The sequence below is a fragment of the Camelina sativa genome, chromosome 9 (genome assembly GCF_030686135.1).
Source record: "Camelina sativa cultivar CO46 ecotype springtype chromosome 9, ASM3068613v1".
NCBI lineage: Eukaryota > Viridiplantae > Streptophyta > Magnoliopsida > Brassicales > Brassicaceae > Camelina > Camelina sativa.
The window spans coordinates 8,892,796-8,910,478 of NC_141888.1; the positions used below are offsets into that span (position 1 = coordinate 8,892,796).

The following is a 17,683-nucleotide window of genomic DNA, read 5'->3' on the forward strand; positions in this document are numbered from 1 at the left end:
CTTGCTGATTACCGAATCTTTGTCCCTGATACCCAGCTCCATACACATAGTTGACATTCTCCTCTGTATTCTCTGGCTCTGGCTCAAATGTCTCAACTTCAGCAGCAAATTGGACTGACTTCTTACCCATAAAAAGATTTTGTATTGAATCCAGCTTAGCATTAACAGAAGCTAGCAGGTTTGAATCAAACTCTCCATGCAGTCTCTTTCTTTCAGCATCAGCTATTTTAGTGATATTGCTAGAAGCCAAATTCTCAATCAAAACTTCAACATCTTCTGGAAATCTTGTCTTAAAGTTCCCATGACTTGTAGCATCCAAAGCTAACTGATACTTCCAGTCACACCCTCTAAAGAAGATACTCAACAGTTGTACCCTTGAAAAACCATGGTGTGGATAGTCCCTTTGATAAGCTTTGAATCTCACCCAAGCTGCCTTGAAAGCTTCATCATGTCCTTGCTTGAATGAAGAGATCTTGACTCTCAGCTCATCTGACATTGCATCATCATAGAAATGGTTGAGGAAAGCCACCTTGATATCATGCCAATTCGTCAAAGATCCAGCTGGCAACTGCTTCAACCACCGAGATGCCTCTCCTGCAAGTGAGTATAAGAAAAGCTTGCAGAATATGAAATCCTCAGTCACTCCATTAGCCTTGATACTGGTCACAAGATCCTCAAAGTTTTCAATGTGGTCCAAAGGCTTCTCATGGGGCAGGTTTGAGAAAGGTCTCTGCCCAACCAGTTGAAAGTAAGTAGGCTTCAGCTCAAAATCATTCCTCTGGAATGGTGGAGGAACAATAGCAGACCGGTTCTCATACACAAGATCAGTCCAGTTGTAGTCAGCAATGGTCCTGATAAAGTCCCGGTTTTGATCATGTCTTCGAACTGGGTTATGGACGTGGTTGGCAGCTCCACGTCCGTCTGCAGGAAGGGGGTGTCGATCGACACCCAGTTGGTGTCGATTGACACCGTCGACACCATCAGCTGGCTCGTCGACAACAGCAATTTCAGCAATCACATTGCCCTCAGCATCAATCTCTTGGCCCTGCTCATTGCGCAAGTGGCCCTCTTGATCCCTCAAAGCACCATCCTCATCTCGCATCAGAATGATTGAGTTAACCATCTTCAAAGATTTGGCTGCTTTTTGGTTCTCACGCTCAAGTTTTCCCAACTCTTGGTTTGAAAGATTCACAGTAGGATCAGTCTTGTCGCTCCTTGTGTGAGGTCTAGGAGGCATGCACCTGAAACACCAAAGAGAAGAAAAACAAAAACAAAAACGTGTAAGTAGAAAATAAAAATAAAAATTTAGACAAAATTAAAAACTCAAATCTAATGGTAGAACAAAGAGTCCCCGGCAACGGCGCCAAAATTTGATATGCTCAAATTAATCCCTAGAGCTACTCTCTCAAATTAAGAGATCACTGCAGTACTTAGGGGTCGAATTCCACAAGGACTCAAGACTACACAATAAATTATAGAGTTTTATAATTAAGCTAAACAGATTAATTTGAATTAAAATAAAAGCAATGCAAAATATTAAAATAAAACTGTTGTAAATTCAGGGGATCAAAAAGCTAGGCCTAGGAAACTTCTCAGGAAATTATGAAATATTAAATCAATCAATTAATTAGGATTCAAGCAATTAAAAACAGATCTAGAATTCTAAAAACTTTTGTAAAATAAATCAGTTCTCACTGCAAATATTATCTAAATTTAAAACCAGAAAATCCAAATCTCTTTGTAAAATTCTAGGTTAAAAATCAGCAATAAAATCAGTTTTAGATTGTTCACAAAATTATTAAATCAAATCTCTTTGCAAGAAATAATTTTGCTCATCAAAATGTTTTATCAGGAAAATCAATTATATTCTCATATCAACTTATTTTTCTATAGTATTAATTCTAGGTGATCAATCAAGAATTAATATGAAGAACAACCTAAGATGAAGATCTAGATAGATAATGAATCCTAAATAAACAGATCTAATAATTCATAAAAACCCTATAAAAAACCTTGAACCTAACAAGCTTACTACTCAGACATGTTTAATGAAGAACAAGACATGATTCTGAATAATAAGCAACTGAAATTAAAAGAATAAAGGGAGTTCAAGAAATTCTTCTCTACAAAGCAGATCTCTCTCTCCAAAGCCCTCAAAATCTCACAGGGTTGCAGAAAAATAAATCTTGCTAGAATAGAACTTAATGGTTGGGAAAACCTAAAAATACTATTTATATGTCCTAAAACACGTCAGAGACTTGTGTTGCAAATATGGAAACTTCGGGCAACTTTGTAAAACTTCCAAATTTGTGATTCTTCATCGGCTGAACATGGTGTCGATCGATGCTAAGGCAGTGTCGATCGACACTCCCTATCCGTTCTGACTCCAAGTTCGTTTCTTCTGAATTGATCCTCCAAAATGATCCAAATTGCTCCATTTTGCTCCTTTCATGCCAAAATCCTAGAAAACCTGTAAAAACTCAAAAACATCCTAGAAAACAAATCAAAAGACACTAAAAGACTCTTTATATCATGGTTAAAAACCACAAAAAAAAACATAATATATCATCTCTAAAACAAAGCTTTATTGATCTCCTTCACACCAAATCGACCAGAGTTCTCTCTTTCTCTTTTTTTCTCAAAGAAAAACCAACGACAACAGTAACACCAAAGCAAAAGGAGAAGGAAACGTCACTTGATAAAGAATAGGGTACTTAGTTTAATTAAATTAGCTAAACCATCCTTTTGATTTAATCAATAAATCGATCTGGTTAATAAACCAACAGTGATTAAACCAAATCTACTCTAATTCCTGATATAAAATTTAATATTTTATTATTTACTGGAATACGGGCGTTAAATATAATGACAACTGCAATAGTATTTTTGGAAGGGAATAAACCCACAAGAATCAATCAAATATACTATAAATAATGATGCTTCAAATATAGCTAGAATGCAAAAAGAGAATAGAATAAAAGATTGTAAATCAATAAGTGAAAGACATTAGATATAGAAAACCATCAGGGTTCATGACATTAAATGAACCAAATATATAGGTTGCATTAGAAACCGTTCTTGAACTCAAAACATGAATATTAAGGGCATCTCCAACCCACCTCTATATTTGCTTTTTAACTCTATTTTAGAGTAAAATCTACTCCAACCCATCTCTATTTCTACCTCTATAATAGAGATCTCTATTTTTTCTTCTATATATAGAGTTGAACTTTTTTATTTATAAAATGGTCCTTGAACTTTTAACACTTTTATATTTTTGATCAAAATAAATAAATTATATATTTAATGGTCCTTAAACTTTTAACATTTTTATTATTTTATATAAAGCAATGTATTTCTTTTAATAAATGTGATATTTAAATAATATTTATGAATGTTAAAAATTTAAATAATATCATAATTTTATGAAAATTTCACAAATACTAAAATAAATGGGGTACTTTTCAATTTTTATAAGTAAAAGGTATTAATAATAAAATAAAAAAAGAATCTCTACGGAATATTCTTTTTTAGAGGAAGAAATAGAGGTATCTATTGGAGCAAAAGTCACCTCTATTATAGAGTTCCTCTATTTTAGAGGTAAAAATAGGGAAAACCTTGGAGATGGTCTAAACCAACATACACATAATTGATTATCGAAGCACTGAATTGCCTAGAAACTAACCATTCGTTTGAATTTAAGAAAACAAGCAAGCATTAATGTTAAATTTGAAACTAACCATTCGTTTGAATTTAAGAAAACAAGCAAGCATTAATGTTAAATTTGGTTTTTTCACATAGTGTCTTAACTTCAGCTTTTGTTGGTCAAGGAGTTTTATAAAGCAATTCAACAACACTTTTAATGTATCAATATATTAAATCTAAGATCATAATCTTGGTGACCTATTTAGATTGAAAGAAAAGAATGTTATAAATGAGGAACCAAACTAATCAATCCAAATACTCCCTCTGTCTCACAAAGATTGAAGTTTAGGATTTTACACACATATTAAGACAGAGAGAATATATGATTTATTTTTCTAATACTTTTTCACTTTCCCACCTTCCCACTTTTACACTCCATACACTCTACAGCATCAGTAATCATTAAAACAAAAATTTATTAAAAATATTCAAAACATCAATCTTGTTGGGACAAAGAAATTTCTTTAAAACTTCAATCTTTGTGAGACAGAGGGAGTATAACCTAACAATCAATCAATTATGAAAAGTTCAACCCAATTGGAAGACTACTCCTCTTATCTGAAATGCATTAACAAGAAGCATTAAGTTGAGTTAAGAGGAGCAAAAAATATTGTTTTTGGTGTTTGCAAGAGCATCTCCGGTTCAAAAGGATATTGAACCCGGAGCACAAGGGAACCAGTGCCCGTGGACTATTATTATATATTACAAAAAAAATTATAAGTCTAGAATAGGATTTGTGGATTGAAATTCTTTTTATTTATTTTGTAATTTTTATTTAAACCAGCATATGTATGATTGTTTTAGTTGTTTTAAAAGTTTTTTTTTCTAATGAAATATTATGCTATGAAATCATGTGCTGAATATGATTTATGGAAATAACATCTATTTTGTAAGATTTATATGGTTATTATGAGTAATACACATAAAATCTATACTATCCCTAATTACCAAAAATCAAACAAATCTGTAAATTATTATACATCTAAATTGTGAATGTCATAATTTTACAACAAAAAATCAAATGTATATCTATTATATAGTCTACAGAAAAAAGTCACTTACTTCCGAAATAATATAGTAGGAAATTAGGGATTATTTTTCTGTTTTAAAAAATAACCAAAAATGTATTAGGTTATTAAAAAAATCTGTGTTTATTTTTTAAAGAAATTCTTATTAACATTACCAAATTACAGAAAATATAGAAATAATATAAATAAAAATGTATAAATACTAAAGAATAAAAAAAGAAATATTAAGCAAATGGTTATTGTGACATTTCAACCTCCAATGTTTTAATATATAAGACACGGCTTTTGAAATCATTTGGTCACTCTATGACAATTTAGCTATTATTTGATGGAGGTCTCTCTCTTCCTTCGCCTTAGTTATAACTTATAAATCATTATTGCTGTGATTGTTCATTATAAGTATTTTAAATCAATCGAGTAACTCGTGGTTTTTAGCTTATATATATATATATATATATATATACACTGTGGAAAAGCTATGGAATCTTGAAGTCGCGCGTTGGGCAATTTTAAAGTAAAAATGGTCGCTTTCTTCTGTCCAAATGAAAGTTAAATAATTTTATTTTATCGTATGATTCATCATCTATTTAACGCACAAAGGTATACTTGAAGGGTACGAGTTCATAGTTTCAAGGGTGCAACAAGATGAGTGATCTGTTGTGGATTACAGGACTGTGTGTTATAGCCTTAGTGGTTGTGAGGATTAGCCATTGGTGGTACCGATGGTCAAACCCTAAGTTCAACGGCAAGTTACCTCCGGGATCAATGGGTTTCCCGATCATCGGAGAGACATTCCACTTCTACAAGCCTCATGGATTCTACGAGATCTCACCTTTTTTCAAGAAGAGGATGTCAAAGTCAGATTTCAATCCCTCTCTCTCTCTCTCTCTCTCTCTCTCTCGGTCTCTATCTATATATATGTGTGATCTTGTATGTTTATATCCTTATTCATACGTTTGTGTGTTGCGTGAGTGTTTCAGGTACGGGCCTTTGTTTCGAACGAACATTCTAGGATTCAAAACCGTGGTTTCGACAGATAAAGATGTGAACATGGAGATTTTGCGGCAAGAGAACAAGTCTTTCAATTTAAGTTATCCGGATGGTTTAGTGAAGTCACTGGGAAAAGAGAGCATATTTTTCAAGACCGGGAACATTCACAAGCACATCAAACTAATAAGTATGCAGCTTGTGGGTTCGGAGAATTTGAAGCGGAATATATTAAAAGATATGGACCGCGTGACCCGCGAGCATCTCAGTTTGAAGGCTAGCCAAGGAAGATTCGATGTTAGGGATGCAGTTTTCAGTGTATATTATCTATCCTTTTTTTTTGTGTGTCTGACAAATTTCACTGACAATACAGTTAATGAAATTCTCACTAGCTCTTTAATCTGTTTTTAATCTTTGTAGATGATAACAGCTCACTTGACACCAAAAATGATAAGTAACCTCAAACCAGAGACTCAAGCAAAGCTTATGGATAATTTCAAGGCCTTCAGTTTCGATTGGTTTCGGCCATCTTTTACTCTAGAGGCCTTGAAGGGAATCTACAAAACTCTTCGGGTGAGACTTATTTTTTTTCTTATATTTACTGGGGACCTATCACAACACTAAACCCATGATTTCTATGATATTAATTATATACAGGCATGCCGAGATGGGATGAAGCTGTTAAACGAAGTTTACTCGAAGAGGAATGCGTCAACAGAAAAGCACGATGACTTCCTTAACACGGTGATGGAAGAGCTTGAGAAAGAAGGAAGCTTAGTGACCCAAGATGCGATTGTAAGTCTCATCTTTGTTCTTTCATGTGTCACTCAGGAGCTCACCGTTAAGACCATTTGTTTCGCTGTCAAATTCCTATCGGAAAACCCAAAAGTTCTCGCTGAACTGAAGGTAAATGTTTAGAGAAGCTAACCATGTGATGGTATTCTAGCAAATATGTATTTTTTATTTGCTAGACACAAACAAACAAGCTTATTTGTATGTATGTTGATATATAATATATATATATAATTGTAATTTGGCAGAGAGAGCACGAGGCGATCCTTGAAAGCAGAGAAGATAAAGAAGGTGGAGTTACTTGGGAAGAATACAGACACAAGATGACTTTCACCAACATGGTAACTAATTACTTGATCTTCTTTCGTCTAAGGCTTGTATAATATATTGTAAGGTTCACATGCTTCACCTTTTATTTACACTACTCTCTCTAGGTTATCAATGAGACGCTTCGATTAGCAAACATGGCTCCGGTTGTGTTTAGAAAGGCGGTAGAGGATGTGGAAATCAATGGTAAGTACTAGTACTGATCATGTGATATATCGTATACTACTATAATATTTATTTTTTTAAGTTGACTTTTTTTACGAATTTTTGTAACTACAGGATACACTATTCCAGCTGGTTGGGTAGTGTTGGTTGCAACTTCAGTGGTTCATTTTGATTCTGAAGTCTATGAAAACCCTTTCGAGTTTAATCCATGGAGATGGGAGGTATTGTATATTTTACTCGAAACGCCAAAATATTTAGTAGATGAACGAAGTTACTCTGGTTTATTATATTTTTATACGTGCATGATAAATTAAAAAAAAAAAAAAAAAAAACATATTATTGCTTTTACGTTTTATCATTCAACATAAATTTTGTTATAGTATGCATTCGGCGGAATAACATTTTCAAAACATAAAAACAAAAAAAAACTGCGTACGTATTTTTAGCTAATCTATTAATTGGATTTTGATGATGGTTATGGTGTGCAGGGGAAAGAGGTGCGGTCTGGGTCGAAAACATTCATGGTGTTTGGAGGAGGAGTTAGACAGTGCGTTGGTGCAGAATTTGCGAGACTTCAGATTTCAATTTTCCTCCACCATCTTATCACAACTTACGATTTCTCGTTGTTCAAAGGCTCTGAGGTGATTCGAGCGCCAGCTGTTTTCTTCCCCGAGGGCATTTCAATAAACATCTCCAAATGTTCCACATGACCTTATCGCAGACATCCTCTTACTATATAAATCTCCTTCGTTTCGTCTTTGTTTTTCCTAAACATTATAATATAATGCTCGCGATTTCAATATCTTCTACAAGCAAACTCTACAAATTAAATAACTTATATGAACTTTTAGTCCCGTGAGAATAATAATATCTTCTACAACTCTACAGCTTTTACCTTCTATGATATATTGATATTTACTGCGGTAATAATAATATAATCATACAATTTTTGTTTTCTATTTCTTTCAGCAAATCATAGCAGGAATTTTATCTTCTCCAACGATGTTTATATATATTACTGATCATGTTCATCTACTAGAAAAAAAAACTTAAGAAAGGATAAGTAAAGTTAATGAACAATACATTTTTAGAGAGTTTTTTCTCCTCTTAAAATGTTCACCTAAGAAACAAAAACATTTGTACAATATTGTGAATTGAAAATGGTCCATTAAATTATCTCTATTTATAAGTATTACATTTATACCAATAACTAATAGAAATTTAGATTAATTAAACAGCACAAAATAAGCAAAATTGAATATTGAAAATACTAAATGTTTGTGCCGAGCTATGTGGACAAAAAATACCTCTTATTTCATTGAGTGGCGTACCCAAAATGCTTTCCGTAATGCAGTTTGAAGCTTATAAATATTGGAGTTTGGGCTGCTCTTACTAATTAATCCGATGAGATTATAGCTGAGGCGTCCATACATTTTGGAGATTTCCTCGAAAAAGAAGAGGATGATTTTGTGAAAGTAACTCATGAATACTTAGTAGATATGTTGGGTTATAGTGTTTTCCTGCACAATGCTCGGAGCTGCCGAGCTGGTATGACCAGTTTCTAATGGTGAAATAAAGCATCATCGTCGTCTAAGAAACGTGTGTGGACCGGAGTGATACACAAACTTTCTACTGTATGTGGCTGTCTTTAGTATGAGTCAGTATGATTTTGTAGTTGCTATATATGCAATATTTTTTCCTATTTAACCAAATGTCTTGACTCGTAAAATCTACTCTCTTGGCTCTTATCCCAAAGAATCCGAAAGTTGCATATGCCACAATAAAGGAATATAGACCAATTGATTGATAAAATATGTTATACAAGGTGGTTTTAAAAATACTAACAACCCGGTTAAAGGTTATACTTATGGATTTGTGCAGGGAAGATTTGATACAAGCCTCGGAATCCACCAAAACAAGGCTCACGGACTCAAAGACTTAGAAGCTTAGACGGAAGCGATTTGGTGGAGAGTAACCGGTTTGATGTTGATTCCACAACACCAAGGGCTAGAGGATATGATCCAAGGGCTATTCCTCTGCAAGGATCATAAACTCTACACGAAACCTAAGTTGTTTGATTCCACAAACTACCTAGAACTCGCAAGAACAATGATTTGATTCAAAACACAAAGTGTTGAAGCAAACTAAAATTTCTTATTAATCAAAAGCGTGTGTTGAAAAGTAAAACGTGATAGAGCTTATATAGAGACTCAAGTACAACATCTATATGCTAAAATAAAGAAAGAAATCTCAACAATTAATGATAATTATGGTCTTTGAGAATTGAATCTCAATTGGTGGCAACTTGTCCTGTGGGAAGGTTGTTAAAGGGTGAGGGACCAGGGTTCGAGGAACGCCTGGCGCACCAATAACCTACTGGTGGATTTGGATATCCACAGTGATGGGTTAGGATCGATGCCCTGCAGGGCCAGCTTGGGGTCTGTTGGGCCAGCTAGCAGTGGGCTAGTAGGGTCCACAGACGGTCCGTTGGGGCAGCTAGCGGTGGGCTAGTGGGGTCCGCGGGACGGGTTGTCATATAAAAATCGATTTTTATTGTAACAACCCGTCCCGTGGACCCCACTAGCCCCCCGCTAGCTGCCCCAACGGACCGTCCGTGGACCCTGCTAGCCCCCCGCTAGCCGTCCCAACAGACCCCAAGCTGGCCCTGCAGGGCATCGATCCTAACCCATCACCGTGGAATGGAACTATTCATCCAAATCCACAGTAGGTTATTGGTGCGCCAGGCGTTCCTCGAACCCTGGTCCTCACCCTTTAACAACCTTCCCACAGGACAAGTTGCCACCAATTGATTATATCAGCCAAATCTGGAAAGTTGTGATGCACCTTGAGTCTTGATAACTTGGGGCCGAAGTTGTGGTTTCTTGGGACGTCTAGATACATTCTACGAAGCTTCTGGATGGTCTTGAGAATCTCACAAAGGCGCAACATTGAATAAGGAAAAAGCCGTTGTGTCATAAAGACAAACAGATCCAAATAAGGAAAGTTACACTTTAACTTGATCCGCCTAATCAAGTGAGGTGGGGTGCATCCTAAGATGTGTGGTGAAGTCTCCAAGTGATATTGAAGCTCTCCAGGACGCCAAGGGATGCTTTGGTTTGAGCCATTTATGGAAAGATACATTTTGAGTGATAATTGATTTGTAGAAAGGTTCCCTGAACAATGTCTTGAACTAGCACGAAACAAGGGTGGCTTTCTAGGAAGATATGTGGAAGGATGTTGTCTCATTAAAAACATTTCTAGGTAAACCCATTGGGAAAAACCCTAGATAAGGGAAAAAGAGTGCAACGGTCCTACTCCAACGATGTGATCTTCTGGCTCGTTGAATGTCCGCATCACTTCTAGTTCCAGCGGTCAGCTCCAAATTATGTTTGTTACTGATTCTTCCACATTTTGGAAGGATATGATAATTCTCCTTGACTGGTACAAGCTGGTTCTTTCCAAAAAGTACTTCAGGCAGTCTATCAGGACGTTCGTCAGGCTGTTCATCAAGCAGTCAGTCAAGTAGTACTTCAGCCACTGCTTCAGCCGGTGATTCAGCTCCCATCCTTACATCAAGATTGCTCTTGGAAAATGTCTTTTTGGCAACAAAACTTGTGAAAGATTATATATATCACAATGATTTCATAGCTCCTAGGAGTGCCATCAAGTTTGGCATATCGAAAGCTTCTGATACATGTTAATGGTCCTTTATCATCTCCATATTCAAGGCATTGGGATTTCCAGACTTAGGTGATATATTGCATATCCACTGCATTCTTCTCATTGGTAATTAATGGTGAGTTAAAAGGGGTTTTTGCAAGTAACAGAGGGATTCGACAAAGACTGCTCCATGTTCCCTTACTTGTTTGTTGTGGTACAAAATGTTTTATCTCGATTACTAAACCGTCCAGTTTAAATACTTTGCTGATGACATTTTAGTTTTCTCAGATAGTTTCTCTTCATCACTACGAGAAACAATTTATATTTTTGAAGAGCTATCTCTGATATCTTGCCTACACATCAATGCAAATAAATTAGAGTTGTATGTGGGAGGTCGAGATAACCAGCAGGAACTCATGGAAGCTGTGATTGCTCATGGCACTCCATTAGATAGTCACCAATATATCCCCAATTTGGGGCTACCATTTACTACAAAATCAATGGCGTCGCAAGATTACCCACCCCGCCCAAATTCATTTATAAGATATATATGTTCTCGTTATTTGCTCTCATGAACAAGTAAGTATTCATCTTATGGGGAGCGCTTGCACTTTATCTCCTGTGTCATACTGTTAGTGTAAAATATCCCACATCGAAAAGATGTGAAAGGGTTTAAGTAATATATAAAAGGTTAGAGCCTCCCCACTCATTGCCAATTGGTTTTGAGTTGGAAGCCCACAGTAAAGCCCAAATTTAATATGGTATCAGAGCAGGTTGATTGTTGGGCCATCCCGTGCATGTTGTTCCCACATATGCCCATGTTTCAGATGGTCATGCCTGAGCGTGAAGGGGGTGTTAGTGTAAAATATCCCACATCGGAAAGATGTGAGGGGATTTAAGTAATATATAAAAGTTTAGGGTCTCTCCACTCATTACCAATTGGTTTTAAGTTGGAAGCCCACAGTAAAGCCCAAATTTAATTTGGTATCAGAGCCTATACACGCTGGCCCGTTAACTATTTTGGCCCGGACAGAGGCCAGATCACCCCATTAATTGATGGCCCAAAGGAAGACCCAATTCCATCGAGATAGCTAAAAAAAAGAGAGCATTATCTCGAGTTGGAAGCCCACAGTAAAGACCGAATTATCCCACATCAGAAGAATTAATATTCTTTGGGCAATATATATAGTGTGAGGCAAACCTCCTCCCTTGAGCTAGCCTTTGGAAGTGAGTTAGGCAGCGATCTAATATGGTATCAGAGCCCGCTTCGCACATGCTCAACCCAATGCACAATCGGCCCAACCCAATAATTGGCCTGCCGATTCATGCCCGAATATACCGATATTAATGCCTAAAAGAACCATCATCTCGAGGGGGCGTATTAGGGATGCAATATCCCATATTGAAAGTTGAGTAGGATCTTAAGTGGTATATATAAGATATGGGCCTCTGTACTCATTTCCAATTGGTTTTTAGTTGGAATCCCATAGTAAAGCCCAAATTTAATACATACCAAGCATTTCAAAATTCTTTTATTCATTGTTTTGATTACCTACTAGATGTTTTGACAATATTGAAATTCGAGAGGTTATGTTGGACTTTTCCATGGCCGGACAACCCAAATACTCTAGTAGGAGATAAGGTAGTTTGGAATGGCATATGTAAACCAAAAGGAGAGGGGGGCCTTGGATTGAGACGGCTTTGTGATGTATCACGACTGTGCTGATCAACTAGTTTGGAGGGATTTTTCACGACACTCTTCTTAAACTTTTCTTTGTAATTATTTTTTTGTATATTGTAAAAAAAAAGTAAATTTCTTTTTTTGGTAATAGAATTTTTTTTGTAACATTTTTTTTTTTTGAATATTCACTTTTCTAAATAATTGGTAGTTCATTTTTTACAACCCCAACCATTTTAAAATATTATTTTTGTTACCTGCAATAATTATCCATATTAGAAGATATGTAATTAACCATATTCAACCAAATTTTAAGTTAGTTCAATCGGCAATTAAATCTTAAAATGATCTTAAATGATGTAAATACTATTTGTTTAAAAATTCTATTTATTTATCATATTTTAGCAAAGCATGGTTGTACATCTAGTATTTTTTACTTTGAACAATTTATTCCTTCTACGTGGCTAACAAGCTATTTGTATAATGACTTTCACAATTCATTAATATAAATCATTTTAGCTGAAGAAATATATATATATATATATATATATATATATTGTTAGATTATTAAGAGTTTAATTACGTTTAAAAATATTTAGTGGTTGTATTTATTTTTATAATATGTTTAAAGACAGTTCAAAAATCAGAGTGGACTATTGTGTTTGGTTTTATAATAATACAATTCAGAAATGAAATTTGACTATTTTCCTGCCATTTAGAGCATCTCCGTCAACACAATGTATTCAAACAAACAGTTCAATTTCACATTCCCAAACAGCTATCATCTGTCATCATAAAAATCTAATTTTGTTAACATTAATTCCAATTCGTAGAACCCTAACTTTTTTTCACATCCATAAAACTCTAATGTATGTCGATCTAGAACTGAAATTTTAAAAAAAAAATTACCAAAATTTTTCAATTGTTTCACCTCTCAGTTCTACGCTTGTTCTTCTCTGAAGCTTTTGTCATCGATCAATGGAGAGAGACGAGAGAGAATAACAAAACAAATAAATTAATTTAAAAAAAGTTTCTCCAAACCAATCAAAAATTGGCACACATAGGTTTCTAAATGAATCTAAAACATCTAAATTTAACTTATATTATATTTATTTTGTTTTATTATTAGCAAACTCCATCAAAGATATCATGTTAGGTGTACCATCAATATGATGTCTATATCTAATGTAGTGTAAAATGTTTTTTTTTAACGATTATTGAATAATTATGCATGTTAGGTGTACCATTATTTTAGGAAAATCCAAGATATCATATTCAATTCCCGATCTAGTCCAAGATTCCAAGTCAACTTGACGTCTTTAATTAATCATTCATATATGTACAATTATTTTTGGCAAATTTAATATTATCATATCTGACTCAATTTTAAGGAGATAAAGTAATCCATGCAATGAAACGGTAAATCTTACGCTAACAAAACATTATAAATACTATTTCTAATAAAATAATAGATCTCTAAAAAACCTCCACTTGCTATGGTGCACGTTGTTAATTCTCAAAATGTCATTTGAATACCTAATATTTAGTAAATATCATGATTAAATGGTTAATTTATGTTCACTATGTCATTTGAGGCTTGATGTTTAACCAAGAGACGATGTATGTTTATGGCCCATAAATACACTTCTAAAATTAGGGGTGATGATCGATTAGTTTAGATGGCGATTCTAGGGTTTGTCAGATTCTTATATAAGTTTGGAACTATACTTTCATTTTTAAGTTCTTTCTTAATGCATGTAGTTAGCTTCATGATCTAACTCTGATCACAAGTAATGTATGTTTCGCTACCCGCTTGCATATGTACTTGAACCTAGCTTAAGGGTGGGTCGTGTCATAAGAAGCATGTACCACTTACTTATAGAATCCTATGGACAAACTATTTCATAGTTGTATGCGTAAGGTGAGTGTTCTTTTGTGTTTTGTACGTAGTCCGAAACTTAGTACTAGTAAAAAAATTAACTGTAGGATCTCCTGAATAGATAGATCAGCAAACCTCTGTGATCTCCTTGAAATAGAACCTTTGTGAGTCCAAGTAATCAATCCTCTGTGATCCCCCTTTTCAACTTATTGTTGGTGAACAAAAAAACAAAAAAAAGTTTGAATTTATAGAGCAACTTTATTTACATAACCTTAGCATTTAAATGTTGCCTGAAATGCAAAACTATTTATATATTTGAAGGATTTTAACAGAATATATGTGTTGAATAAACTGTTTATAATAATGACACCCATTATACATTCCATGTATTCATCATTAATTTGCTACATTCACAAAGTTAAAAGTTAAAACCAATAAATTAATTTATATTTGCTGAAAACTGAGAAGATTCAATTTTCATATGATGTACTAGTAATCTGAATTTAGCTTGCAATGGGGATACTAAATTTTATTTACACGCTCTTACTTCCTCCAAGTTCTTGAAAAGGCAAAGGTACAGACTTGAAGGCTCTGTATTTCCCCACATTGTTCAGATGTTCATTCTCCAACCTGATTGCAAAAACAAAGATCACAAAAACATTATCTTCTGTTTCTTTTTTTATTCTTGGATCAAAGATATCTGAAATCAGGCTTTAATGCTAAAACCGAACCTAAAGAAGTTCCAAATACCGCGACGAACAATCTCTAAACATGCAACAACAGCAACCAAAGCTCTTTTATGCAAAAATGGTGCTTCTTTAATCCCAAGAACCGTCTGCATCCATGCCAGCCTCAGCACTACATTCACCGCCTTCATTTCAAATCCCAATCAAGCTGTTAGAAATCCCGCGAAAACGCTATAATTCAAACCTCAAAATAAGCATTTTATTTCTATTTGTTTTTTGGTTTACCATGACAATGAAGTATATGCTTTTGTAAGGAACTAAGAGTTTGTCACGAAGCCACGGGTTCTTGGAGTTGCGGTTCATGAGACCCCAATCCTTGAAAATGTCCCAATAAGTATTGAACAATGTGGCAATGGTCGACGTTGTTACAGCCACCGTTAGCCAGTATGTCCCTCTCTTCATCTCAAAAATTGTCCTAGCTGCGACTGCTAATATAGTCGACAGATACTTCAGCGCGTTAAGGCCGTGCGTTTTATCTTTCTCCTCCACCAACCTCCTTATAGACTACAAGAGAAAAACAAACAAAGTTTTACACATTTTGAAAGGGTCAAGCTTTGCAGGTAATTAACATTTCGAAGCAGCAGGATTCGCGGGTATAATGTTAAAATACGGATTTATAACGTTTTGGAACAGCAAGAGATGTGGGTTCGATGCTACATAAATTTAATTTTTTGAAATAGTATGTGAATCACAGAGTTGATGTAACGTAAAGATTCTTAACGTTTTGAAACAAAAAAGAGTTGCGGGTTTATAATTTAAAGTATGGATTTTTCTTCTAATCAGTACCTGAGCGAAGCGGAACCAGTAAGGAATGATGGCAACGACAAGGTAGAGTTCTTTGTAAATATCACTGTCATAGCATGTGTGTGTTCGTTTCTTGAAATCTCCACCCCATCCATAGTAGCAAACATAAAACAATAAGCTTCTGAATGTTTGGACCTGTGAAGAAACCAAAACCAAATTAATGTTCTTCTATAAAGGAAGCAAACAGATAGATCAACCAGATGCTAAAACTTACTATTCATTATAAAGCTAAAAAGATGAATAGAGTACCGAGGAAGTATGTGGTTCTGTGTTTCTCCCTCTTAGTTTTAGGCCTTAAACATTTCATTCCCTCTCTGTGATTTCCATTGGCGAAATGCTTAATAAACGTCGCTTCTACTCTCGACATGAGCCTCGAGACCTGAAAATGTAAACGATATTATATATAAGTCTGGTTTACAACATTAAAGGAAAAGAAGAGGTATGTATTATAACCTCATCGCAGCTACCCAAATACGAGTGATCCACTGTATTTAGATAAGGCTTTGATGCATTCCTTGAAGTAGTCTGCATAAACAATACACATATATCCCAAGTAAGAAGATATACATTAAAAAAAAAAAACAAGATTCTTAGTTAAAACTTTAAAAGATTACAAACCTTGTCATACTTCTTCAGTATCTTTGCAAACGCCAATTGATTCAAGAAGCTGCAAAGAAAGAAAAGATAAGAAAACAGAGTTTTCAAGAAACGTAAGGATCTTTAGATATTTTGTTTCTTACCAATAACTTTTTAAAAACCTAAGTTTCTGATAGAACTCAACAAAAGCACGGCTCATAAGCTCCTCTGCTCTCTTAAGCTCAGGTTTGCTAAAGGTTTGCTCACTAGGGAGGCCAAGGATCATCAATTTAAGAGTTGACAATGGAGTCTCAGGCTCGATCTTGAGCTTTATATGATCCAACATCTCTACTGGAGCAGGTTTAAACACTTTCTTATCCTCTGTCTCTTCCATTTCTTTTATCACATCCATTGGTGAAGTTGCTAAAATATCAAAAAACATTCACATTAACTATATCAGACAGCACCTTAAACGTTAGTTATTAACCATTCTTAAAACAAACCTGGAGTCCTCATTGTTGCATGAGGAGAAGAAGGAGCACTAGAGACGCTATTAATGTCAGGAGGGAGATGAACATTAGGATTCTCAACCTTAATCCTAAGAGCTATCAAAACATTTAACTGCCTACTAAGCTCATCAGCTTCCTCCATAACATTCTCAACTTTTTGCTTATAAAACCTCAAGACCTTGTTGAATTCACCGTCGAGCCGCCTGAAAAACTGAACCTCCATCTCTCCTCCTTCCTCAGCCGAGCTAAGAAACGTCGTGGTGTAGCTCGCTGACTCGTCTTCGTTGATCAAAATGACTTGTTCCTCGTCGTCGTCGAAGAGATGATAATGGTGATGGTTATGTCGTTTACTACTCAAAGGATTGTGAGGCTTGTGTGATTTTCTCGGAGAGCGAGAAGCTCGGTTCGTTAGACCGCTAAATGCGCGGTAAAGAGAGATTCTTCTCGATAACCCCGCGGAGCCTGTACCGCCTTCTTGGCCTTCGGCTTGGAGCGGTGCGGTTTCTCCCGAGGGTGGAGGTGGAGGAGGAGGATGAGGAGGACGTTTTTGTAAGCGAAAACGAAGGATCTGTTTGACGATTGATTTGAGAGAACGGTAATCCATGTAGGCTTCTCGCCATTCTTGGATCATCTGCGTCTCGAATTCTCTTCCAAACTTCATCTTTCTTGATCTGGCTGTTGTTGTTTTTTTCCCGGAAAGATTATTATTTTTGTTTTCCGGGAAAATCTAGCAAGAACGGGAAGAAAAAAAATCCTCTGTTTCTCTAATCTTTTTCATTTTTGGTTATGGATTTTTGTGTGTAAGAGCTGGATTCAAGTTTCTTTTT

The 17,683-nt window shown here is 35.3% G+C and overlaps 2 protein-coding genes and 1 non-coding gene across 4 annotated transcripts; 2 read left to right on the forward strand and 1 right to left on the reverse strand.

The window, feature by feature from the left end:
- Nucleotides 1-380: 380 nt before the first annotated feature.
- LOC147937938 (small nucleolar RNA R71) lies at nucleotides 381-487 on the forward strand. The gene has a single exon (XR_015567655.1). It is a non-coding gene; the product is annotated as a small nucleolar RNA R71 (small nucleolar RNA).
- A 4,543-nt stretch (nucleotides 488-5,030) lies between these two features.
- LOC104710755 (cytochrome P450 708A2) lies at nucleotides 5,031-7,884 on the forward strand. 2 transcript variants are annotated; one of them, XM_087464080.1, is made up of 9 exons: nucleotides 5,031-5,247; nucleotides 5,346-5,590; nucleotides 5,714-6,038; nucleotides 6,141-6,293; nucleotides 6,378-6,626; nucleotides 6,761-6,853; nucleotides 6,947-7,025; nucleotides 7,119-7,225; nucleotides 7,493-7,884. In XM_087464080.1, the coding sequence occupies exons 2-9, from the start codon at nucleotides 5,379-5,381 to the stop codon at nucleotides 7,712-7,714; spliced, it is 1,440 nt and encodes a 479-aa protein (XP_087320206.1). In that variant the 5' UTR covers nucleotides 5,031-5,247; nucleotides 5,346-5,378; the 3' UTR covers nucleotides 7,715-7,884. The 2 variants fall into 2 exon arrangements, with proteins under 2 accessions (XP_087320206.1, XP_087320207.1); XM_087464081.1 differs by having other exon boundaries at nucleotides 5,035-5,256.
- A 6,776-nt stretch (nucleotides 7,885-14,660) lies between these two features.
- LOC147937939 (phosphate transporter PHO1 homolog 9-like) lies at nucleotides 14,661-17,647 on the reverse strand. The gene is made up of 9 exons (XM_087465365.1): nucleotides 16,851-17,647; nucleotides 16,512-16,770; nucleotides 16,390-16,438; nucleotides 16,225-16,296; nucleotides 16,001-16,150; nucleotides 15,754-15,906; nucleotides 15,193-15,471; nucleotides 14,953-15,092; nucleotides 14,661-14,851 (listed from the first exon to the last, which is right to left on the reverse strand). Exons 1-9 carry the CDS (start codon nucleotides 17,515-17,517, stop codon nucleotides 14,755-14,757), a joined length of 1,866 nt encoding a protein of 621 aa, XP_087321491.1. The 5' UTR covers nucleotides 17,518-17,647; the 3' UTR covers nucleotides 14,661-14,754.
- Between the last annotated feature and the right edge of the window lie 36 nt (nucleotides 17,648-17,683).